The 27786-nt window shown below is 40.4% G+C and overlaps 2 protein-coding genes across 3 annotated transcripts; one reads left to right on the forward strand and one right to left on the reverse strand.

The window, feature by feature from the left end:
- On the reverse strand, window positions 1–27723 carry LOC136254416 (peroxisomal leader peptide-processing protease-like). Of its 2 annotated transcripts, XR_010700469.1 has the most exons (9): window positions 25900–27361; window positions 25635–25850; window positions 24752–24891; window positions 23660–23791; window positions 6825–7114; window positions 6530–6621; window positions 679–849; window positions 511–605; window positions 186–203 (listed from the first exon to the last, which is right to left on the reverse strand). XR_010700469.1 is itself a non-coding variant. In XM_066047106.1 (8 exons), the coding sequence occupies exons 1-8, from the start codon at window positions 26244–26246 to the stop codon at window positions 106–108; spliced, it is 1410 nt and encodes a 469-aa protein (XP_065903178.1). In that variant the 5' UTR covers window positions 26247–27723; the 3' UTR covers window positions 1–105. The 2 variants fall into 2 exon arrangements, 1 of the variants encoding a protein (XP_065903178.1); XM_066047106.1 differs by lacking the exon at window positions 679–849 and having other exon boundaries at window positions 1–203; window positions 25900–27723.
- LOC136254417 (TNF receptor-associated factor 6-like) lies at window positions 26290–27714 on the forward strand. The gene has a single exon (XM_066047109.1). The coding sequence runs from the start codon at window positions 26365–26367 to the stop codon at window positions 27517–27519; it is 1155 nt and encodes a 384-aa protein (XP_065903181.1). The 5' UTR covers window positions 26290–26364; the 3' UTR covers window positions 27520–27714.
- Window positions 27724–27786: the final 63 nt, after the last annotated feature.

Below are 27786 nucleotides of genomic sequence, written 5' to 3' on the forward strand. Positions count from 1 at the left end.
TATAGTACTTTTACAAAGTACAAATAGTACAAATGCAATGATAATAAATAACAGAACATGTGTACACAAAATTTGTATAATATACATACACACCTAATTTATTTTTTAAAGTCTACATTTTACAAGTGGTTGTGGCTTGTCAAGTTTCCATACTGAGTTGACTTCAGATTGTTCATCACAGAGGGTCTTAAACACAACAGGATCTACAAGAGTAGAAGAATAATTAAAGCAGAAACTTGCATGTTATAATACAAGCAGCCATCCATGCATATATAGACAACTGTAAGATGCCCAATACACAGAGATACACATGTGTGCATGCATGACAGCGGGAAGAAACACAATAATCATAAGAAATCTCATTAACATGCCCTAGGGATCACTAAGTATGGTCTCAACGATGAGATGGCCTTACTAAAAGAAGTCATGGATTGTACTTTAGTTACTGCCTACTTGACATGGCCCCTTTAATGTGGTGGTCTCTACAGTGTTTTACTATACACTTCATACCTTCACGGTCCAAAAAGTTACACAGTGCTTTCCAAATCCAAGTTAATGGTAGACAAAAGTTCAGTCTTGGATAAATCATATCATTTGTATCATCTCTAAAGAAATATATTCACATATGTAGCTTTACAAGAAATGTAGTGAAACACTGTCAATACAGTGGATCCTCACTAATCAGAACTCCAGTAATCCAAACACTTGCTAAACCAAACAGTACAAATGACTGTTCTACTAGAGTATTTTGCAACAAGTGTATCAGTGGGTTCACTCCAAACAAATTCACTAATCTGAACAGAGTTTTGTCAACTTGAGAACAGAGCTTTTCGGATCAGTGAGGATCCACTGTAATAGACCAAAATACACAAGTACACGGGGAATTAAGTTCAATCAGGGATCATAGAAATAAAAAAATAGTGAAACAAGGGAGGTCACCTACACCTGAAGATATACATTTAATCCTTACTTCAGTCTATAGACATGACTGAAGTTATAGTTATATCACAGAAAGAGTAGTTATTGACACAGGGAGTTAGTAAAACGCGGAATACGGAATAACGGAATTGCAGAATAACAGAATAAGCAAAACTTATCTTTTGCAGATTGTACAACTAGTTATATACTCTGTAGTAATTGCACTTTATTTACCTTGTAACAGTTCTGCATGGCACGCCATGACAATGGATAAACAGCAGCTGGGTGTGCATTAAATACGACGATCACACAACCAATCATTCTAGAACGATCTACCTTCGCTAAACTTGCTTATATATACTGTTAATTCAAACCTGAAGAGTTTTGAAATCCATTTAAAGACAACACACAACCGCTGCACTCCACTAACTCGATAGTGTGACTCTAATAAATTCGGTCGGATCCACGTGAAGGACAACTAGTTTGACCTAAGAATAGAACTAGGTTTTAGTGCTTTGTGGCAATATCATTTAAGTATATAAAGTAAGTTTAGCGAATGTAGATCGTTCTAGGATGATTGGTTGTGTGCTCATCCTATTTAATGCTCAGCCAGCTGCTGTTTATCCATCGCCACGGCGTGCCATGCAGAGCTGATACAAGGTAAATAAAGTAAGAGTATAAAAGTATTTGTACAATCTGCAAAAGATGAGTGTTGCTTATTCCGCAATTCCGTATTCCATGTTTTACTAACCCCCATTGACACAAGTCTGAGGCAAAGCCAAGGACAAGTGTTAATAACTTTGACGTATATGGCTTCACATACAGCCAAGGTTTCGTATTTAGTTTGCATGAACACATTATGCTGACGCTTCATTTTGATTGCCAACATTGCACATTTGGTGTTTAACACCTTACTGGACAATATGGTAGTTATGAACCTTATCCACGTTGACGTCATAATTGACAAAATGGCCACGTTAGTGTGGGGACTTTGTCACGTTTTTATTCGTAGTGACTAAAATGAGCCTTGTTTGCGGCTTTCACAACATGGGAACATTGCATAATGAAGGTAGGCTAGTTAGCATGATGTATCAATGCGAAATAATCCCACCAGGCGAAACCAGACCTAACTTTTGATACGGATATAAAACAGTGCGCATTTGTCTTGTAAGTATGTGTACCTCACCTTGCCCCTTGTTGCTGTATATTAATGTTAGCATAGCGAAATGCCATCTAGGCAGCCTTCATTGTTGCACTACTTAATCAACTTACTTTTTGTAACATGTTATGCACACATACCACATCAAAAGAAAGGCTGGTTACACTTCATTTTCAGCTATGTTCAGCTCGTTACACAGCAATAGAAACAAAGAACAGTACAAGCCTCTGCAATCAATCCTGTCACTACGAAAATTGCAGATAATTCCTGTGAGAATTCATTATGTGCTGCTGCAAATCAACACCTTGGACTAAAAGAAATGGGACACAAAGGAGTACAAAGTTAAGTTCGCATTGTACGTACTGTGGTATGCCGAAAGGCACTTGTCGGGCTGAAAAGTGAAAAAATCAAGTCAATTTCCTTAGCCATTATCGAGTTACACTTGTCTGAAGGCACCAGGCAGGCAGTTAGTCAGTCAGTAGAAAATTCCATTTTTTAAATTTCATATCAATTTATTGGAAGAGTTTTGAGTTGTCCTGAAGGTAACTTTTGATTTAGTTACACTGACAAGGGCCATGAAGTGGTCAATATTTTTGTGAGAAAGGCTAACCCATTATCGCTACTACCGTACTGCATGATAACAAACATACAGTACATTATACCTTTGTTTGATACTATATCTTGCCATAACAAGGTGACCTTACAGCTGTAATACTGAAGTGACGTATCACTTGGAGGAAGGTTTTACCATACATTAATCAACATCATACAGCACAGTAGTACTGTATGGTAGAGATCATGGAGGTTTGGGCTTTCTTGCCCTTCAACATTACCTAAAAAAACAAAACAGCCTCACTCTTCCTTCAAAACAGCTTGGCAGTATTGGTTAAGCATAAACAAGTCCAAAAATGCCTTCAAATAATTACTGGGAAAATTAATTATTAATTAATTAGTACTTAAACACACATTTCCCTAAAGTTCTTGGCGGGTTTAGGGGTAACTGTCTAACTGACTATAGAAATTACAAACAATTCTTGTGATGGCAACATCTACAGCATTGTAACCATCACGTGTTGTCACAAATCAACACCTACACAACTATGGAGAAAGAAATGGGACAGAAAGGTAAGAAGTCCATGATGCATTTTATTTGTTACATAGTTGATAAAAAGGCACACCTTGGGATGAAGCGATGTCAAATAGTAGGGATGCACCAATATGACTTCTAGCCGATATTCCGATAGCTGATATAAAATAACCGATAAACAAAGCCAATCCAATATGATACCACGGACACTTTCTTTACTTAGCAATTTGCTCTCTAAATTTAGTAAATAAGTGACATAGTGGGACTGTAATCAACAGCTGACATTACATAAACATGCGCTGCTAGGGTATTACTAGAGCATGAGTGCCCATAAATAGATGTTTATGTATATATGTAACACTTTCACACCTCAGATCAAAGGAGCCACCAGGGCTACATTTTGTATGTAGCCAGCTAACCGGGCTAGATACAAAATGTAGCCGGGCTACAACCAGGCAGTGATTATATAGACGTCGAGGCCAAAATTGATTCTGGGGATCGATTAATACTCACGTGATTAGGATGCACAACTTGGATTTCACAATGAAAACCACTCAGATGGAGAGCGTTTTGTTATCCTCGCCAACCTACGAGTTGAAAAACATTGGGCTAAGGTGAAAAACAGTGCTATAGCTTATTCATCGATCGTTCCCGCACGTTTCCAAATATGGACACGCCCCCATCACAAAGCTACCACTCTGCATGGAGTAACCACTCTACAAGCAAGCATACCTGCCTAGGCCTTTAGTGAACTCTACTTTTCCCATAAATGATTCAATAGTACTGATTGAAATAATAAACTCGCGCAACTGAAATTCTCCATGATATCTCTAGGATATGTCCATTTATCACAACCGAACGTAACCAGAACATACTAGCTGCTGATCCATAATTGAAAATTTTAGGTATGCATATATAATACATCCAGTGGCTGCACTCGTATTGGCTTGGGTGATTGATCGCCCTGTACAGGCTATCAGCCTAATAAGTGTTACATATTAGCTGTAACACGGGGCATTCGGGCTTTGCCTGATATGTACGTATGCCCTCTGCCCTCAGGCCTGCGGCCCTTGTGCAGTTGAGCATACATATCAGGCGAAGCCCTCATGCCCGTGTTAACAACTATTACATTATCTGCTGCATGTTACCGATCCAATACCGATATGCATAAACAAGGCCAATATAGCCAATAACCGATCTGATCATCGGTGCGCCTCTATCAAACAGTGGAGAAATCCAGCCTGTAGTTGTTGGCTGAAAGAATCAGTCAGTGAGTCGAAAATTCGGTGAAATAGAAAGATCTCATAAAAAAAAGATCTCATAGAAACTGGTTGAAAGGGTTTGGAGTCACTCCGAAGGCATTTTTGGGTTGTACATAAACAGGTATTTGAGTAGGGATCATAGAAACAAAAAAAAATAAAAATAATGAGGTCACTTTTACCTGGATCAGAAGCAAGCATGGTATTCACTGTAAAGATTTTGTATCAAAGAAAATCATCATAAAATTGCTTTAAAGTTTAAACTATTAGCAACTACACTGATGGCTTCAAACTACTGTCCGGATATTGAAATACTATAGATCTGGATCTCCAGATAATACAGATATATATATATATATCTATATCTATTTCAGCCCTAGCTAGTATGCAGCAAGTGGGTTCATGGCAAAATATGTCATGTTTTTATAGTAAGTGATGATGATGTCACTATCCGTAGGATATCTGGAAAGACTTATCCGGATATTAAAAATTGCTATCTGTTTCAGCTCTAACATTAGCAGGAGCTTATAAACACCAAAGGCACGGCTGGAAGGTGAGGCTGGTTTTGCACTTTGCAGCACTTATGAGCTCCTGACACTAATGTACATTTAATATCCAGTGATCACCAAAATTCTGTCATATGGCATATGACTGAAGTACATGTACAGTAGAAATTCAACATATCCACTAGTATAGCTGCAGGTATAGATGACCTCCCTTGTTTCATTGTTCTACTGTATTGACTTGATTTGTGCCGCACCCTAGAATAGTACCGCAGTTATTCGAAGTCTTTATCCTTCGTTTCTGAACATAATTTTAATTGTACCACACTCTCGAATAGTACCGCACTATACTTTTGTAATTTCTCTTAACTAGTGCTCCATACCTATAGTATTAAGGTGGCGCTGAAGTAATTATGTGAAGCCGTACAATGCCCATTTGTCACGATTAAAATTAGCTCACGCGCTTAATTAGCTATTTTAGGGTGGTGGAGAACTCCGCTTGTGAACCATGTAGTCTAAGTTTAAAGGGTTCTTATGATAGCCTGTAATGTTGTAGCCTAGCATGCCAAGTTTCGTGAAATCAACCGCTTTAATTTCGTGGTTATTAAACTTGAACTTACGAGCCGATTTTAAAAATAACTCACCCCAGAAACAACCTAGCGCTAAGCCGCCTTGGCTCTTATGGTTTCTCACCTTGTAGAACAATTCTATGGAATCCTTTTTAACGATAACAACTTGGAAACTGGTTAAAATGCAAACCCGCATTTTTCAACAAGTGATATCACGCCGGTCAACAGCGAATCGCGAAAAATCTTTCCATAGCCCTGTAAAGAAACGCTTCACCAGTGCCTCTGCCAAATTTTGAGGGTCTATGGTACATAAATATGGAGTTATTTCACGAATTGTAAGACAGTGTAACTGGCCAGGGCGTGCTCCGTAAAGCAGTAATCACGCGATGACAGCTGGTGTTGTTCACCATGAAGTTACCAGAGTTTTGACAAGGTGATGAAGTTAGTACATGAATATCGTTACTTGTATCAGCAGTAGTAGCCTGACAGTCTAACAGAGTTGGTTTTTTCAATATTTCGAAGCGCTTTGCTTTGTTCTACTGGTTTTCCGTGTTTTTTTGCACATGGCCACAAACATGATGTCCCATTAGCCTTGTAAGGCTTCATTTGATTACTTCAGCGCCACCTTAATCTCCATTTCAAAGGCATTGTCCTGGTAAAACTTTAAAAAGGCTGCCATAATCAAAATTCCAGATATTAGTTAGTAAATTGACCATGTAGCATGAGGCATGACATGTTGTGCTACACGGACTTGAGAGTGAAAGTAAGGTATGTATAGAAGTAAGTAGCAATGTGTTGTGATTTGTTTTATAAAACTATAATGTGGAATAACTATAGCAGTGGCAGGTTTGAAATATTAGTAGTGCATCCTTGAATAATACTGCAGTGAGGCACTATTTGAAGGGTTTTATCCTTGTGTAAAATAATAAAACCCCTGGGGCACAAATCAAGTAAATACGGTATACGATCCCTACTCAAATTTCTAATCACTTGTAGGAGTAGATCAACTACAGGTGTGTAGTATAGTTACTTACTTGGCATAACTGACTACAATACCAATAGGACATCCTGTATTGAGAGACGCAACGATTCCTCCACTGCTACCAGCACCAACCACTGCAGTAGTCTACAGTAATGTAAATATCCAGTAACAACTCAAGAACTTGGACAGTTAACATAGAATAAATAGCAGTATGGTCAGAAATGTCTGGATTTGTATACAATACCAACTTGTAAGAGAGAACTAGATATTACAAACAAAATATTGTAAAAGGTACATTGATGCATCTAGTAATATCAAAACACTGTAATAGAGCAGTCATTTCAAACCTGAATCATCACTGGTGTCCCATAATGATGAATCACTTTAGATATAGCTCCCTTAGTGACCATGGGACCATCATCATCATTATCAGGTCTTACTAGTCCATAACTGATAACAGCCACAGCATCCCCAACACTGTATTTATCTGAAGGGTTGATCACTAGTGGCTGTATGTGCTTATGATGATGTGTAGTGTGGTCAGTGATCTTCAGTACAGCAAGATCAGGGACTTGTCCAGGATCAGCACAGTATAGTACACTACACTGGGGACCTGACCTTCCAATAGTGATAGGCCCTGTAGTATAAGATAGTATCTACTGAAGAAACAACTTGTTAATCTACAAGTCTGTGGAAGATACAATATATTTAATTATGGCACCTCTGCAATCAAAGTAGCCACCATGAAAATTACAGACAATTTCCCAAATACGAAGGGAAGCCATCACGTGTACCCATTGGTGGAGCATGCAACATTTGATTTAAATATTCCCTTCTTCAGTGGAAAAGCACGTAAGGTACAACATTGTGTTAAAAGCACACAAGACTGAAGGTTAACTATCACACACTATACCATTACCAGTAAACTAGATTGTCTTTACATGAGCTACATGCACTCTGTTGAAGAATTTATATAATTGATGGCTCATTACAGCACAACACACTAGCATGTCATTACATTACTACAAGGATCCAGACTAGTCTCATGTAGCCAGACCTCTATTACAGTGCAGGGATAAGCACCCACACTGAAAAGGATCTGGCCAGTTTGCATCAGCAAGTCGTTCTCTCAGCTAGCATGGTGGTGCTGGATTTTGATTCAGCATATGTCACAACTGCCTTTGTTTGAGCTCACTCAATGATACCAGAAGCCTGATAGACTGTGACATACTTCACAAGGCCATCATGACAATGATGACACATAAGGTGTTGACAAAGGTGCTGAGAATGAGTTGCCCCACTGGATCAGGGGAGATTGGACACACTCTAACTGCCACTAAAACAAATTACAGAAAAATTATTTTATTGAGAAGGGTAATAAGCTGATCTCAGTGTAATGCAGGGAATCATCATTGTTCCGTTTATAGAATACGTACGTGACAAGTCTGGTGAAGTTGTATACACCAAACCGCAACTTATTAATTTCACCCAAAATTCAAGCTCCTTTTACAAAACAAAATACATTGTCTTGAAGCTTACAAGAAGCACATTCTGAATATCTAATGATCCCCATCATTTTCAGTTTTGTATTGCAACTGTAGAGGGTCACGTGAAATTCCAAATAAAACAATACAATTAAGAATAATATATTATTTAGGTAGCGCTTAGAGCACATCCAACCTCTTCTGATTTCTAATTGATAAGCACTGTGGGAGAAAAGGCAATCTGGCCACATGAGACTATATCTATACACAATTAATTCATAGCACAAAAGCATTACAATTATAAAATATAAGAGATGACACTTGTTTCATATTTTATGCTGTTACAGGGTCAACCCAAATTTCAATGACAAACACTACACATTTTATATAGGTTTGGTTTCGTTGAATCATATACAGGGCAATATATACTGATTAGCAAAATAATCTACACTGATTAGCAAAATAATCTTAATTGAACATTCAAGTGTATTGCTAATGTTTTCAAATGAAGCTTGCCAAGTTTTTGCTTTCTATGACCTCTATCCGAAATGACATCACAAACATAAAATGGCCACCAATAGTGGGGGGACTTTAATATATTTGAGTACAGGCGCCTATGGAGAAAAATTTTTGATCGATCATAATGCCGAGATAGAAGATACAGAGCTCTAACTAACAGGTATGGTTATGAATAAGGATGAACTTACACTATAGTCTAAATCTGCAATCAAAAAGCTTCCAAAAGTTACTTAACTGATTTATTGTAATGTCTTATAACCATAACCATACCTGTTGGCTGTAGCTCTGTAGCTTTTTTCTCGGCTGAAATACAACCTATCAAAATTTTTTCTCCATTTATGTTTGTTATGTCATTTTGGATAGAGGTCACTGTACCCTACTGTTAGATTGATTGATTGATTTTATTAAACTCCTGTTAAATAAGATGTTTTTTCTTAAATTCTATGGGTGGTTAAAGTTTGAGGGTTGAATGATAATGACAATGACGATACATGTATATTATTGTTGAGTACTTAACTGAGTCTTCCACTGATAATTATCTACTTAAGATCTGCTTGGTGAGAAGAAGTATGGTTATGTTTATGGAGATCACATAAAATTCTAACTGCACTATTCTGCATTCACTGTAAACATTGTAAACACTGTGTTTGTCCTTTTTGCAGAGCAGGTCTCCATACAGAAATAGCATATTTCATTCATGCTAAAACCAACGATTATATTAACATTTTAGACACTGATTTTGGTAAAGATGAACGATGACGTCTAATCATATATATATAGAAAATAAGACATACTTTTGCAAATTTTGTTAATACGTGATGTCCACTGTAGTTTATTGTCAAATACTATCCCCAAATATTTTTGTTGTTCAACATTTTTAAGCACAGCATCATTAGCAATAATAATTGGAACAATAGTTTTAAAGAAAAGCAGATTACAGATGATTTGTAATTCATCTTCATTTTGCTTATAGTAGTAATCCAAATAAAATGAAAAAACAACGACAAAAAAAAAGACAAACAAAAACAGAATGCTGATATAAAACCGAGACGATACAGCATGTTAATTTTATAAGCTATTTAATTACAATTACTATATGTCTAAGATTACACAAATTAGAAGCAGGGATTCCCACACATTTGGCATGAAACCATTTCGCACATTTAGTGCAGAACTTCATAACATCCCCTGATTTGTATTATTGTCTGTATTTGTAGTAGACGTGCTAGCTGTCGTGTATCCATTCCTTGGTGTTTTTTTTAATCTTTGGATGGCCAAAGGAAATGTAGTCAGCTGGCCTGCTTCAAAGCATTCTTCCACATCAAACTTCGTTTCCACACTGGAATAGTTGAAGTGACTAAATTGTTGAACTCTTCGGTTAGAAATATGACAAGTGGGCAGAGCTGTGAATGAATAAAAGTCATTTAGCAGTTCAAGCACAATCTATAGCTAACTCCTGTATTTCACTGACCAAAATAACAACCATTTTTGTAGGTAGTCTCGCGTGGCCAGGCTGCTATCTTGCCTCCTTGTGATGTCACTGGTAGGATCTACCATTGACAAAGCTGTTCTTGTGGAATAGTTTGTATACTACTGTCACCATTATTTTGATATTAAACGCATGTTAAACACTTGTCACATATAGGGTTGGGCAATATTTCAATAAATCAGCAATATCGCTTAAGCAAGTGCTCGCAATACTTTTATCACATGTATTTTGCCTTCGCAATATTATCGTATAGGCAATATTTATCGTATTTTACAATAATTATTGCATTTATCATCTATTTTGTGTCTCTTCTAGGCCTCATATTTGACACAGCTTGTGCATATTATTGCTAACTATGGTTATTGGTAACTATGTACATGATTTGCTGTAGTTCACCTTCATTTTGCTTATAGTAATCCAAACAAAACGGGAAAATAAAAGACAAAGACAACAAAACAAACAAAAACAGAATGCTGATATAAAACCGAGAAGTATGAAAAGCACCAGTTAAACCCCATAATAATAGCAGGAGACCAGCTAACATTAGCCAGAATTAGAGGAACTCAAGCTTCCCATTCCCATGGGTATAATAGCCTAGAGAAATTAGATGGTTTTGTGCCAGCAACCATGGACTGGCAGACTGGCATGCACAAGTAATTGTTCTGAAGGTAAATTATAATTTTATACATGCACAAGTATATAATCTAGGTAAGTAACAATGACAACAGCAGTTCAAGTGTTTCCATTAAATGCTTCCTTTCCTCAGAACTGAAGGCTAAGTTGGTTGTAGACACTTTAGGGAATTTTATAAAATGCTATGTTTCCAGTCCACAAGTAGAGTTAGTGGACCAATCAGTTGTAAGAGAACCTATCCCACGTCGAAATGCTTTTGATATAATGATGGTAGCTCAAAGGGAGAGAATGTCACATGTGCTGCCAGATAAAGTTGTCGTCAGAAATAAAAAGGACCAGCTGTTCAATAACTGTTAAGGATGATTGAAAAGGAAGGGCTACAGTGGAAACCATCTGAAGTTGACAATGGAACTACTTTTAACGCACTTAGACCATTTTGTGATGCCATTTGGTATGTTGATGGACATCATCATATATTTGCTGAAAGAAGTCTCAGTATCCCTGAAATCCTGTCCAATTTTGTTGGTTATAGCCAACCAGAAAAGTCAAAGCACAGAAAGAGATCAACTACTACCATGTGTGCAAGTACACTAAAATCCCATTTTCAGCAACTATTTGGGAATCTACAACTTCCCTTTTGGGACGGGGGAGACTAGAAAAGGCTGAAAACAGAAAATCAAATGTTTTACCAACTGACCGTCAGAAGCGATACAATGTTGTGCAACACTTGAAGAATAGATTATTATCACCAGCAATTTTTGCCATATTCACCAGGCAGCAATATTGGAAACATCCATTGGCTATGGTTCACAGATGCTACAGATATCTCTTCAGCTATCCAATCCTGTCCCCAAGTAATTGAATCCATAAAATCTGACATCCCAACGTACCATACCAGAGTAATGAAATAGGCTATGTTTGACAAGTTTGGGCTAGTATCCAAGAATATAGAGTATGAACAAGGCAATATTGTGGCATTTCTATCATGAGTTGACAGGGGACAAGTCTATTAACACAACAGTTTCTGAGGAAAGGAGTAGATGAGAGAGTTAATGGCCCTAAGCAACATTTTGATATGTTTTGGAGCAAGGCAAAAGAATTTCTTGAAGAGGACATAGAGACAGACCGTAGACAGTCAGGTGTTGTACATGCAGCAAAGGCTACTTCTGAGAGAGACTTTCGTCAGCAAGTGCAACAGAGGTGTCCTCCTGATACGCCTATTCCTTCTGATGAATGGATTAGGCTCCAGTTTGTCCCTGATCATACAAAACTGCTGCAAAGTACACAAGTAGTTAGGAAGTTAAAAAGCACGTTCAGCAAAGGCAGTGGAGGAAGGAGCATGAAGACTCCCATTATGGGACATGTATATTTGAATATACAGTATCACTAAGAAGGTTTGCTGCCACATTTCTAACCGCTCACCCAGATGTCGTGGTACTGTGGCATTCGAACGGTACCTTCGAAGGCAAGCGAAATCTCTGTTAGTCCACTTGTTTGTTTGTTTTGTTTCGTAGGAAGAGATGGAAGATTTCAAGCACCTGTGCAACTCCCGCAAGGGCTATCGACTTCACATGAAAAAACTCATTGCAAAGGCAAACGACATTGTCGAACGTCACCGTAACAACGATAAGGAACTAGATCTAATCACCATAACTGATTTATGTGATCAATTGCAACGCAAGGACACAATCATATCGGAACTCAACTCTCAGATCTCAAAGCTAATTACAGACGAAGAACAACTTGTGGAAGAAATTTGTGAAACAGAAGAGGTAAAAGAGCTTCTCTCCACCTCTATCACTAGACTTGCACACATTATTGAGACACTATCAAAGCAACCAGTCCACAGTGTAGCTGAATACCACACAGAAACTGACAAAGATACTCAGTCATCAGCCAGTGCAACTGATACAACACAATCCAACACAGCTACTGCAGGTGAAAAACCACCTCATGCAAATTCAATGGCCATTCCCAACTCAGGTTTTCAGAGTATTACCCACCTTCCTAAATTAAGCATACCATTGTTCTCCGGTAATACCTTGCAGTGGCAATCGTTCTGGGACTGTTTTGAGGCTGCAGTAGACCACAACACATCCATCACAGGGGTACAAAAGCTCAATTACTTGCAGGCACAGCTCCAAGGAAGTGCTTTAAAAGTTATCACTGGACTTCCACTAACCAACCCCAACTATGACCATGCTGTACAACTCCTCAGAAAGAGATATGGAAAGCCAGATAAGCTCATCGAAGCTCATATGCAAGCACTAGTGGAGCTAAACAATCCTAACAACACACTGTCATCACTACAATTATTCCATGACTCTGTTGAAGGACACGTCCGGAGCCTGCAATCACTAGGTACCAGCCATGAACAGTATGAGTCAATGCTTGTCCCCATCATCCTAAGAAAGCTACCTGCAGACATCCGCAGAAACCTAGCAAGATCCCATGGCACAAACCAGTGGACCCTGAGTGAGCTGCAGGGTGAAATCCTTAATGAATTACACATCCTTGAGACAGGCATAGATCACACTAACAATCCCAGCAATTCTCACATACCCACTGCAGCCTTCCTGACTGGTGCAAGCCGGAAATCAACTCAGAAGCTTTCAGAGCAACAGAGACGACCCTCCTGTGTCTATTGTGGCGACCCACATGCACCCAACAATTGCAAATCCGTCATAGATCAGCAGAAGCGAATGGACATCATCAAGCGAGATAAGTTATGTTTCAACTGCTTGGGCCACCACAAGTTTTCCCAGTGCAAATCACGATATCGCTGCCACCACTGCAATCGCCGTCATCATACCAGTTTGTACAACAGTGCGATACAGACAGATGGTTCCACTGTCCCCATCTACTCTACTGCACAAGGAAATGTTACACAAGGAATACCAATCCCCAAGCAATGTCTGACACAGCTTCTCTCACAACTCTCACCTCCAATAAGACCAAAACAGCCAAGAATTCAACATGTTTATTGAAAACAGCAGTTGCCACAATCACGTCCATCGAGTCAGAAGCTGAAGCCAATATTTTATTTGATGAGGGCTCCCAACGATCCTTCCTCACTTAGGAGCTAGCAGATACTCTGTCACTGCAATCACACCACCAGGAAAACATATGCTTGTCCTCGTTCGGCTCCAAACACCCCCTCACTAAGAAGATGAAAGCTGCTAACATTCATATCAAGACTAGAGATGGAAACCTTCTACCACTTTCAGTGCTCATTGTGCCAACCATTGCTGCTCCTCTGCGGAACACTGCACAGACAGAAGTCACCAAGCTACCATACCTGAGTAGCCTACCATTAGCCCATCCTGTCATAAGTAATGATAGCTTCAAGATCTCACTACTGATGGGCACTGATCACTATTGGGACATAGTGGAAGATCATATTGTACGTGGACATGGGCCAACAGCCATGAGTTCTAAACTGGGTTACCTACTTTCCGGTCCCCTGCCAATTGACAAGACCATCGCTACCATTACTAACACCCTTCACATTTCTACATAGTGCCATAGTGATGAATGTGATCTCACACAGTTCTGGCAACTTGAATCAACAGGAACCACCCCAGTGAATAACACCAATGACAATGGTTACCTGACAGAATATGCACAGACAAGCATAAGCCGCCAACCAGATGGGTCATACTGTGCCAAGCTACCGTGGAAGGCCACTCACTTACCACTACCAACAAACCGTGAAATCTGCAAGAAGAGAGCTCATTCTTTAATTAATCGCCTCTCTCAAACTCCACAGCTGCTACAAACCTACGATGACATTATCCGCGAACAAATCACACGAGGATTGGTGCAAAACACTTTAGACAGTCCTGGCAAGACACACTACATCCCTCACCATTGTAAGAAGAATTCCGCGACCACACCGATCCGGATTGTCTATGACTGCAGCTGTCGTCAATCTGCTAACCATCCATCACTGAATGACTGCTTACTAACAGGACCACATTTCCTCAATGATCTGTGCTCCATCCTACTCCGTTTTCGCACTCACAAGTATGCTATATATCTGCTGACATTGAAAAGGCATTCCTGCAAATAACTCTTCATGAGGATGACAGAAACTTCACTCGCTTTTATTGGCTCAATGATCCTTCTGACCCAATGAGCAAGCTCGATGTTTACAGATTCAAGACAGTCCTTTTTGGAGCAGTGAGTCCCCCCTTTATTTTGTATGCCACCTTACACCACCATCTGCACCAACATAACAGTCGTCTGTCATGTGACATATTACACAATCTGTATGTTGATAATATCCTTTCAGGTTGTTCATCAGAAGCTGACACCATACAGTACTACCACAATGCTAGAACACTTCTGTTGGAGGCACGTTTCAACCTGAGAGCCTGGGTGACCAACAGTCCACAGCTCAGAGCCATCACCCAGCAAGAGATGACAGCAAACACTGATGTCACTAGCAATGTGTTAGGATTACTGTGGAACCCAATCTCTGACGAACTATCACTTGCTCCCAAGAAGCCATCAATAGCAAACAATCCCCTCATCACCAAGAGAGAGTTATTGCAGGAATCCTCAAAGTTATTTGACCCCATCGGTATAACAACACCAGTCACCATTCAAGCCAAGATTCTAATCCAGAAGGTGTGGACACAACACATTGAGTGGGACGAGCCACTGGGAACAGAGCTAGCCAGAGAGTGGCAAGAGATAGCAGAAGATCTTACTCAACTTCACCAGGTCTCGATCAAGAGACAGTACCTCAACAACTTTAACCCAGCTCACTTACAGATACATGCCTTCTCAAATGCCAGCATCAAGGCATATGGTGCTGTTGTTTACCTTTGTTCTCACACGGACACTACCTTTGTCATAGCCAAATCCCGGGTGGCACCACTGAAGAGTCCAACTTTGCCACGATTAGAATTGACAGCAGCTCTAACTGCAACACAGCTTGTGAAATTTGTGATCGACTCTTTGGAACTGACTAGCAGCCCTGTCCATGTGTGGGTAGACAGCCAGATTGCCCTGTACTGGAACCACAGCTCCAAGAAGTTACCAGAGTTTGTTGCCCACAGAGTCTCTGAGATCAACCGTCTGCTTCCATCAGTTTTTTGGAAATACTGCCCCTCAAGCGATAACCCAGAAGATTTGTTAACCCAAGGACTTACCTTCAAGCAGTTCCAGTCATCCACAATGTGGATCCATGGACCACCATGGTTACCCCACTAACAACAGTGGCCAAAGTGGCACCAAGAGCCAATCTCACATCTCCATGCAGTAGCAGCCATCGCCAACGAATTTGTACCAGACCAAGGAATGCCACCAGACACAGGCCTACACCTCATCATTCCTTTAACAAAATACAGCACGCTCAAGAAACTCCTGGCAGTCACAGCTTACGTCAACAGATTCATCCAAACCTTATGCAACAAAGTGCAAGTGTCAAAGGGACCACTCACTGCTATTGAACTGGATAAAGCAAGAATGCAGTGGATTCACTCATGCCAACAAGAAGTTTATTGGAGAGAAATCAAGAATCTGTCCACACCAAACTCTAAGAGGCTCATCCTTGTACGACAGCTCAGACTATTTCTTGATAAGGAAGGGTTCCTAAGATGTGGCGGTCGAATCCACAATGCACCACTGGAAGAAAACACCAAGTTCCCCTGTTTATTACCACCAAGACATTATTTTACCAGACTGATTGTTCACGCCACCCATGCCAAGTTATATCATGCAGGAGTCACCAACACAGTTACATCCCTTCGCCAGACATACTGGATCCCAACAGCCAGACAGTATGTCAAGTCTTTGTTACGCCACTGCACCATGTGCAAAAAGCAATGTGGTAAACCTTACCAAAGACCAGATCCAGCCCCATTACCGAAGAACAGAGTACAAGATCTGCCACCATTCACTGTGACCGGTGTAGATTTCACCGGAGCCCTATATGTTCGTGACAACAACGAGGAGACAAAAGTGTACATATGCCTGTTTACATGTGCAAACACCAGGGCAGTTCACTTGGAAGTTGTATCTGATCTCTCCACAGACACATTTCTCCTTGCCTTTAGAAGATTCGCCAGCCGCAAGTCTCTCCCTCAAATAATGATGTCTGATAATGCATCAACATACACGTCGGCGGCTGAAGAACTTTCCACCTTGCTACAATCTGAAGAATTAGCGACTGCACTGGGGACACATGGCGTAGCATGGAAGTTCATCCCCAAAAAGGCCCCGTGGTTTGGGGGTTTTTTGGGAACGTATGATAGGGCTAACAAAGAATTGTTTGAAAAAGGTGCTAGGCAGATCACGTGTTTCTCTACCAGTACTCCAAACCATGATAGTGGAAGTGGAGGCAGTCCTAAACGACAGACCACTAACCTACACCTCCAGTGATGTGGATGACCCCCAGCCCCTCACCCCTGCACACCTTTTGTATGGGAGAATGATAACAAGACTACCACATGAGTGCCAGGCAGATGATCTTAACGACCCCGACTATGGATCTAATTCTCTACAAACTCAGACCAAAACTCAAGCCCACCTCCTGAAGAGCTTCCAAACTCGTTGGAGACACAAGTATTTAACGTCTCTACGTGAATATCACCGATCATCAGGTCTGAACTCTCAACAAATCAAAGTAGGAGATGTTGTTTCAGTACATGATGAGGGGCCTCGTGTAAATTGGAGACTTGCTGTTATAACCAAAGTTACCAAACTCTTAGTTGGTAGAGATGGTCTGATTCGCGCTGCAGAAATTCGCACCAGTACCGGGACAACAAATCGACCTATTGCCAAGCTTTTTCCCCTGGAGGTCAACAGTACCACTGACTCTATCCAACATGTACTAGAACCACAGAGGAGACCAGCACAAGAAACAAGACCGGGCAGCACACGACCACTGAGACAGTCAGCCAGAAGAGCGACAGACAAGATGTCAAAATGGATAGAGACACTTCGCGCCCCCCCCGGAGGATGTAGAGACGTATAACTGAAACACTATATAGGTATTGTATGCTAGGCACTAGTTAGAATATATATTGTTGTAAGATCACGTGAGTGTAGTATTGTCAGTACGCGTGACGTGAAGTTGTATCCTTCTCCCCTACGCCAATCACTTGTCGCAGCGGTCAACTCCCCCCATCCGTATATGGCTCAGCAAGCACAGACATCACATTTCAAGGTGGCAGAAGAAGACGAATAACAAGTCTAGTCTTCACCAGAATCTGTCATTCTATTTACTGTAAATATGTACTTGGTACTTGTACACATAAGTGTGAGCTATTAATTAGAATTGTAACTAGTGCCATGCGGTGAGGTGTCACGATTGCATCTTCATCAAATAAAAGTACCAAAGGTGGTCTGAAAATACATGCTTTAACCTTGCCTTGTTTAGATCTTTAGTCTGCGCTACCCAGGGAGAAAAGATGTGCAAGACTTGCAAGTCTAAGCATTTTCCATGAAAGATTCTTGCACGGAAAATGTCCCTTTTCTTGCAAGATTCTTGCAAGTCATTTCTCCCTAGGTATAGAACGACAACATTTTGCAGTAGATTTTACATGGGGCATACATAAGTTCTCCTACAACATACCAGAGATATATTGTGCAAAATTTTCCTATAATACAGAGGCATGCTGCTTGGTACAGAGTATGCTATTTCAGCACAGGCACTCCTCTATCAAACAGTAGTACTGTTTAAGTAGGGATCCCCCCCAAAAATGACGCACACCACCTAAAATGCTGCCTTTAAAAATCATCCTAGAGACATCTTACACCACAAAAATCACCTTTATGGAATAATATTAGTCCATCTAACATGAAATACAGCATTAAAAAAAAACAAGAAAACACTTACCGGTGACCGGAAATAGATTTTTTTTTAAATTTCCAAAACTTGAAATTTCGTCTCACTCACTCACTGACCGCAGTCACAAGCCTAGAGCCCAAACGAAGCAGCGCACGGTCACCATTTTACGCCACAACAACAAACTTACCAGTGGAATGTGCCTTTTGGGGATACAATGAGTGTATGCCCTGTGCGCCTTGTCTTTCCTGCTATCTTCAATCAGGTTGGTTGTCTTCTTCTTAAAGCATCAAAACCATATTGAGGCATTAATTTTCCCGTATCAACACTTTTCTGTAGACACCACAAAATCACTTCAGAAAGTGCTTATGCTGCAGAAAGAGTGGGACACTTATAATTTCCAGTGTTGCACATGAAACATTAATCTTGTTCCTCTGAACACACTGACTTAGCCACTCAGTGCCGGACGTCAAGAAGAGCCCGGCAAGTGATTGGATAGTACTCTAGTGGAAATTTTATTACTTCATCCTGTTAGTCGAGACTAAGCTCCAGACAACTGAAAGGGCCTGTTTGTTCGAACAACTTTGTGAATAGAACGAGGACAATCATACTGAGACAGGTCATAGATCCGAGCACCACTGCTACTACGATCAAAGGTAGCTAAGCTATACACGCTACTACGGGCCCATGTGCTTCCAATTTAAAAATGAAGTAGGGATCTGTGCAATAAAAAATAGTGAAACAAGAGATGAATAATGGTATTACAGCATAGCTCGATGGAAAAGTCCCTACTTTGGCACATTAGCTATAATTTTGTTCAATGCCAAAGTAGAGACTTTCCCACCAAGCTATGCTGTAATACTCTTGTTTCACTACTTTTTATTGCATAGATTTTAAATTAACGTTTTTAAAATACTAGTTATATAGGAGACATTCTGCATAGGGTACACAAAATCTATATTATAAGACTGAAAAGCCGTCCGTCCGTCTGTCTGCATTCCATTTAATGTCAGGCATGTACTCTCGAACTGCTGCGCGTTTCGAAGCGTCTTTGGCGTCACGGAAGCGCTGATTATTGAGCTCAACAATGACGCTTTCGAAAAGTTCGTGCGAGCTATCGTTAGTCGTCTACGGGCCGTTGAAGGCAGGTGTGTAGACTAAAATTCGCTTGAATTCTTTCTATAAACCGCATGCAAACCGCATAAACACCTATCTCAGTCCATTTGTACAAGTCTTTATAAGACAAAAATATTGCTGTAACAATGTGGTGAAGTAAATAGGTTAATGGTTTAGGTGCCTGTCTTACGTGCGCGAGGTTGTGGGTTCGAGTCCAGCTGGTGTTAATTATTTTTTCGTTTTGGGCACCTTTTCAGTACACCTTTTTTTGCACTGTACTGCATGTGTTTTTGCCAACTGTACACACGTGATATTTCTAATTCAAATTCATTTGATGTGCTGTGTAAGCATGCCCGAGCATGCCACCTAAGCGAAAACGATCGTCTACTTTTTGTGCGTTTCAAGCAAAGAGACGCAAGCAGAACCAAAGATTGGATCCAGAGAAGAGACGGGAAGAAGCAGAACGACAAATACTGCGCCGCCAGGAGGCTTCAACTGGAGCGCCAGCGCTAGGTGTGAACTCGACTCACAACAGAGACGACGACAACGTGACGCAGAAGCCCATCGTGTGGCCCGCCAGGACGAAGAAAGAAGATCACAGGAACGGATCCACGATGCAGCTGCCCGTCGACTTGCGCGTGCGGACCGGGCCACCAGAGAAGAACAGCAGCGTGATACAGCTGCCCGTCGACTTGCGCGTGAAGACCCAGTAACAACGAGGGAGGAGCAACAACAAGATACAGCTTCCCATCAACAAGCTCGAGATGATCCACTCTACAGAGCTCTGGAGCAGCAGGCTAACACAGCACGCAGACAACAGGTACATGCAAGCACACACCCAAGCTTTAGGGGGCTTAACTATCAGCCACACAACTTCTTCAACACTACAGATGTAGGCACACTTAGTGTAGAATGCACACACTGCGGCGCATTAAAATTTCCCCAGGAGACCGAATCCCTTTGTTGCTTGAAGGGTAATGTCCAGTTAGAGGCATTTCCACAGCCCCAGTCATTCTTGAGACACCTGTGTGAAGGTACAAACACAGCAGGTAAACATTTTCTAGCTAGCATACGTAAGTATAATAGTGCATTTCAAATGACAAGCTTTGGCTGTAACGAGATAACTATGGCTGGCTTCAATCCTTCTTTTAGAGTACAGGGTCAAGTCTATCATCGTATAGGTAGTTTAGTTCCATCAACAGGTGAGTCTCCCAAATTTATTTTATCGACAACCAGCAAACTGAAGTAGCTACAAGATGTGGGATAGTTGATGGGTTAAGGCTTGACATAGTTAGGGGTATTACTGAGCTTTTGCATGACGATAATCACTATGTTCAACTTATTAAGGTGGCTAAAGAAATATTTGAGCAGCATGATGAGCCAGCAAATATTAGGGTAGTGATTAATGAGAACAAACGGCCTGTAGGAGAGCATGCTAGGAGGTACAATAGCCCGATGTGTGACGAGGTAGGAGTGCTAATGCCTAATGATAATGTAAATAATAGGGACATAGTTTTGCACTATAGGGATGGGTCTTTGCAGCGCATTTCTGAACTTCATAGGGGGTATGATCCTTTACAGTATCCTTTACTCTTTTCTTATGGCACCGATGGATGGCACATCAACCTGAAATTGGCTAATGGTAGGAAATTGACAGCCATGGTGTATTACCGCTACCACATCATGGTCAGGCAGCAAGTGCCTGTATTGCTTAAGGCTAAAAGGCTTTTCCAGCAATTCTTGGTTGACGCCTACTGTAAGATTGAAACTGAGCGCTTACAGTTTCTCAGGCGTGAGCAAAAGGCACTACGTGCTGATTGCTACCAGGATTTGCGGGATGCAATAGTAGATGGGGATGATGACCCCAGGAATGTCACTCTACCTGATGTTGTCCAGCTACCTGACACCATGGGAACCTTTGTGGATAGCAAGGAGAAACTGGTTTCCAGGGTGTATCCAGATTTGCTCTCTAACTTTAGGGACTTGGCTTGGCTTTATGAACGCTGCATTCTTGCTCCTCTTAACAAGACCACTCATTCCATCAACATGACTCTGGTGGAGCAGTTACCTGGTGACTGCTGTGACTACAGGTCCTTGGACACCATACCTGATGAATCTCAGGCTGTTCACTTTCCAACAGAATTCTTGAACTCTTTAGAGGTATCTGGACTACCTCAGCATCTTCTCTTACTTAAAGTAGGCGCTCCTATTATTATTCTACGCTCTCTAGATTCTCCAAGGGTTACTAATGGCACTAGATGTGTAGTTACTAAACTGTCGGCTAACACAGTAGAGGCCAAGATTTCTCACGGTAGATATGCAGGACACGATATTATAATACCACACATTCCTCTCATTCCGAGTAACTCGGTTTTGCCTTTTGAATTTAGACGGCTTCAATTTCCAATTGCACTTTGCTTTGCCATGACCATTAACAAAAGCCAGGGCCAAACTTTTAAGGCTGTAGGATTAGATTTGACGGACGAAAGCTTCACACATGGCATGCTTTATGTGGCACTATCTAGGGTAGGTTCAGCAGATAGATTGACACTTTTAGTTAGAGGGGATTGCAAAACACGTAATGTAGTCTATAGTGAGGTTTTTAGATAGGCAACACATGCACTTTAGTTAGGTTTGTCTGCTGCTACTGCTGCTTTGTTATATTGTGGATCAGCACCTGTGGATGGTGGTAAGGAAGGTATTATGGTAAAAAAATGTATCAGATGGTTGCTTTGTATATTTATGTATGTGTGAAACTATTTATCTTTCCTATTCTTTTGTCTTTATACATATCCTGGATGGTTTGCTCGGAGGAGGGATGACTGCAGCTACACAGTGAAATGACACGGTCCCGTGGCAGACTGTTCTTCACAACGTGGGGCACGTTGTGAAAATGGGAGCTATTTATAGACTTTGCAGCAATGATTTGAACTCTTTCTACACATGCATACAAAGCAGAGTGGAGCATTTTTAGGGTTTTCCTGTGCAGCAAAACAAAAGAAAAGGCTGGCAGGTTTTTTCTATGAGCTGTCTTGGGCTGGATGACTCAAAATTTTTTGTTTTCATTTATTATTATTTCTTGCTAGCCCCCACTCTGTGCCCATGCTGTTATATTTTATAAAGCCGTTATATTTTGTCATAACAGAATCGTTGTAGTGCAGATTACAGTAATTCATGGTATGTTTGGTTGATGGTAGAATTTGAGCAACTTAAGTCACAAAATATTCCAATAAGAGTGCACTTCTCCACAATTATTGCATTCATGCAATCCTTACACCACATTGTTTCCTTAGTCTTTTATAAAGTGTCTATAATAGTATATTACCAAATGTAATTTCATTTAATTTCCATGTCATTGTACATACTGCCCTGCACGATAGGGCAGGTACTACAGCTAGTTTCTACTATAGTGGAATATGAATCTGTTTAATTTAAAAGGGATCTAGCAATAAAAACTAGAAAGACAAAATCATACGATGGTATTAAAACATAGCCTGTGGGAACTGAAATCCTACATTGGAATGTCATACCAATCATTTTGTTCATACTATTTTCCCACAGGACTATGTTGCAATAGCATCATTCATATATCTCACTAGTTTTTATCACTAGATCCCTACTAGTTGCTTTGCTATAACTACAGCTATGCGACCTGACTGTTCAGAATATCAAGTTGTATTTGGGTGACTGCTTTATTAGAGTATCTTGAGTGGGCCTCAGCCAATTGTATTATATATATTTAAGGGGTGTGGTCTTTTCATATTATTTTCACTGTGCTAGAAGTACAGAGAGATCGTTAAAGGGCGTGTCGGTCAATCTTTATTGATCATAAAGGGGCGTGCTGCTTGGCAGGATTGTAAAAGGTCCTATCATGTCTACCAACTGTTTTGCTTTAGAAATAGGATCTTTATGTATATGCTCAGTGCATGATCATGGCTAGTTATGCATGGAATATAAGAGCAATACTACACATTTGTTTCCACTACAGTAATGTTAAAACCAACTCTGAAGTTATGTTGAACTACCTTCACTTGGGTTTCAACTCATAGACAAATATATTTCACACAGATTTTGCAAAAATACTGAAACACAGTGAATTTTAATTGTTCCCAAAACAATTCACTGAACATTAGCCACACCTACCTGTCTTATGATGGATTACATGAGCACACGTGATGATGATATCATCCTGTAGCACCACTACTCCACTACCCCACACTCCTCTACTGGTGTGTACACTGACCACACCACACACAGGACTGGACCTCTCCAATACTGAATAGATATAAGATGATTGAGATAAACACTTGTACAACTACTGTATTAGCTACAGGTATATAGTACATTGTTGCTAACTAAGGAATGAATGATACACAAATCTATAGGTAAAGACTATAAACATCTCATGAACCAAAGGACAAAACCATTGTTAAATACTTTGTGACACTCCCTTGTCCACAAATGACTTTGGTATGGTAAATAAACATTTGAACACAAACAGCGCTAGAGTTAGTACACCCAGTATGTATCTTAGCAACCAATTGAACTGATCTAATTAACACTGCAAGTGATAAAAACCTCTCCCTGTCTGTTTGTTCATTATATCATCACTATACTTTGATATCACAGTTCTATACTAACTGGATTATAAACCCACAGACAGAGGAGGGATAACACAAAGTAAACACTATTGCAGTGGATTAGTGTTAGTTGAATGATGCAAATTTTGAACAGATGCATATACTGGTAGTTTAGAAGTGTTTTGGATACTTATTAGCAGTGTTCTCTCTCTTCCCATCCAGTCTTTCAGTTCATGCTCATAATGTAATCTCCTTTTCTATGAGCAAAATAGCTCTTCATACAAATACACTGTACATCAAAAGCTCAAAACACTAACAATGGCTGCATATCAGTTATGATTGATACAATAATCATGTGAAGGGACTAAAGAAGGGAAGTTGTCAGGAGTCTAGCTGATTGATCTGCATTAAAGGATAAACACTGTAAACAGTAAGCCAACAAATTTGCTTGGGTTCTTACAACGGACTACCTTTTGTGCATACAATACGTATCACACATACACACGCACACGCACACGACCACAGCATCCATAACGTGCATCTATAGATACACATATCACACACACACACACACACGGAAATACGCCGCACGCAAGCACACACACCACAGCACATGATAGTCTTAGACTACAAATCAACCACAACACATACAGACCTGGTAGTCTGGTAATATCCACTCCAGTAATGTGACGTTTTAGAATACTGCTCAGACTTTTTACACCACAGCACAAACTCATGCCAGTCAGGCGGCCAGATTTGGTATATATTGGTGACAGTACTAGTCCAATCAGTGAACTACATTGGTAAACAACATTTTAGCCTGTAGTTAGTAATTTATTTACAAATACAGACAGTGGCACCTGCTGCTTGTTGACCAATAATATAGGTATACTGTAGATAACAGATTTCCTAACAGACTACCCTCTCAGTCTTTATACCCTGATTGAGCAAAAAATATGTGACACCGTACGGACCCTAGTTCCATTCCCTTTTTTTTTAAAACCAAACTTTTAACCAAGACTTGTCTTCTACAAGGAAACTGGCACTGCTATAATTCTGATATGAACTACACCAACCTGCTAGGCTGAGCACTACTGCATTCTGTAGCTACCCCTCTCAAGTAACTGACATTCGGCCTGATTGCATATAGATGTAGGTACTAGGAACTTTATATAACATACATACATTGGTAACAAAACAAGCTTGCATGTGCACAAATGACACTCAAAAGAAACACATATATACAATCCCACATGGAAGATATCCCCCACCTACAGTGTAATAGCCTGGGGATGCTAAGTTAAACTAGGGTGGATAGACAAAGAACAGCAGGAACCTGAGTCAGGTACATGTTTCACAAATGCAAATAATTTCTTCCTACACTAAAGCATGATCTGTATGGATAATGTCCTGTCATTTGCTTGTAAGCCATCACAAGGAAAGCCTGGTCCTGCCTGCTTTCCACCACATAGTGGTGTATCACTGTGCCCCAATGAGGATAGCAGCATGGGCACACACAGTGTGTAACACACACTCACTTAGTACTCCTACAGTACACTGGAGCACCCTCACATCCAGGAGGAAGACAACAGTCAGTAGTGAACAATTCCCCATCACTGCACACTCTACACACACAGCCAACTAGCACAGAGTTTATGAACAGTGTCGGTTCATGGTCACCAAATGGTGTTCCTCTAACAAATACATCACTACCAACTGTTACTGGTCTCCTTCTAGTCGACAAGTTGCAGTCTCTACAATAAAGAGAATATTATTCATTGTAACTTATATATTTTCAGTTACCTACACTGAAGTGGAGATCCAGTCACCTCCAGCAGAACAATTGAACTCAATTTGGATACCGCATCTTGGTCCACTGCTTCAGAAAAGCTTACATCGTGCTGTAATTTCCGTAAACTTGCACCCAGCTTCCATACAGGAACGATTTCCAATAATATCGCACTCCGTTTAACTGTTCGATGGTCTGCCAGCTCTAATAAAACTTCAAATTTCTTCGAGACAAGTGGGAACTGACTGAGCCAAGTGGCAGACGTAATAACATAGTTCGTTCCTGGTAAAAAGAATCCGCTAGCGCTACAAATTGCACTGTCACTTCTTTGTTGAATTATCACAGAATTTGAAATGATCATTCTTTGCCTCCGAAATTATTTCCAAATAACGAGCATTTTAAAATCTGCGCATGCTCGAAGTAGCTGAGCAACCGTCACACTTCTTGCGAGATTGATTCAGTAGAAGGACGAAACTTACATGGCGTTGAGTAAATCGTCGAAAGAAAGAGAATCTGCGATCAGTTTCGGTACACCGTCTGAAGACTTCGATTGTCCAATATGTTTGTCAGTTTTAAGAGAACCTTATCTTACTACGTGCTGTGGTAGTCATTTTTGTGAAAGCTGCGTCGAGGGAGTGAAGAAAAAGGACAACCAGTGTCCCCTGTGTAGAAGTAAGCCACTGGTGGCTGTCATCGACAAATATTTTAAGCGAAGGCTGCAAGTGAACTGTCCTGACTGTATGAAAACTTTTCAGCGTTGTGAAATCAACGAACACTCGTCTGTGTGCACTGAACGAAAGCTACCATGTACTTTTAGTGAGGTTGGTTGTGGAATGAAGGTGCGACGTAGACTACTGCAGAAGCATCTCACGGCTGACATCATCCAACATCAAACAATGATGTGTGAGGCACTTAGCAAGCAGGTAAAAGAGATGTCTATGCTAAAAGTTGAGCTGTTGGAAACAAAGTCAAAATCATGTGAAGCAGAATACTGGATCAATGGCTTCAAGCTGTTGTCTGAAGAGATTAAAAAGAATAATTGGCCCTTCTATCTGTCCACAGTGAGTAGATTTGTTAATAGCATGCCACAGCTGGTATCACCCGTAGTACTTCATGTCAAATGTTCAGTCAGAAGTCCTCAATCAACCTTCCTGGAGAATGGTGGAATTGAAGCTTCTAGTCACCTAAGTACAAACGGTCACTACTCAGCATCATTTTATACTCACACTAATGGTTATAAAATGGCTTTAAATGTAAAGGTAGTTTGTCACTGTCGAGACTGCAGAACCATATACAATACATCAGGTGATATGCCCAATGTAGACAGTGTGTTGGTCCAGCTTTGTACTGTTCAAGAGGAACATGATGATAAACTTCATTGGCCATACAGTGGAGTAGCTACAATTGAACTCTTGAACAGACAAAAAGATATCAACCACATGATCAAAGATTATTCTTTTGCTGCAGAAAGAGGTCAAGCAGCATTTGGTACACCTGCAGCAAAGAAACCAAGACTAGCAGATGTCCGCAATTTTACACTAGTAAAATCAAAGAAGTATATAATGTTTCCTTGCAATAGCAGGAAATATTATGATGAGTTAGAAATGTATTTCAGGGTGACATTCCAACGCTAAACTCTTTTGACTTCAAACAAGCCCATGCATATAAGGTATAAACTGTATAACTAGTTACCATGTCAACATTTTAATGCATGCATATGTATACACTCGTGATCATGCATGATACTCTCTTCTATGCATGGGAATAACCTGTACATATAGCATTTTGAGTTTCTAACACAAATATGGAATGATGCAGCTTTTGTTGTACGGAATTCAGAGTACATGCCGGGTCTTGATGCAGATGACGAAACTGTGCCAGGCGTTTAGGTAGGTGCATAT

This window comes from Dysidea avara, chromosome 4 (assembly GCF_963678975.1).
Source record: "Dysidea avara chromosome 4, odDysAvar1.4, whole genome shotgun sequence".
In the NCBI taxonomy this organism is placed as follows: Eukaryota; Metazoa; Porifera; class Demospongiae; order Dictyoceratida; family Dysideidae; genus Dysidea; species Dysidea avara.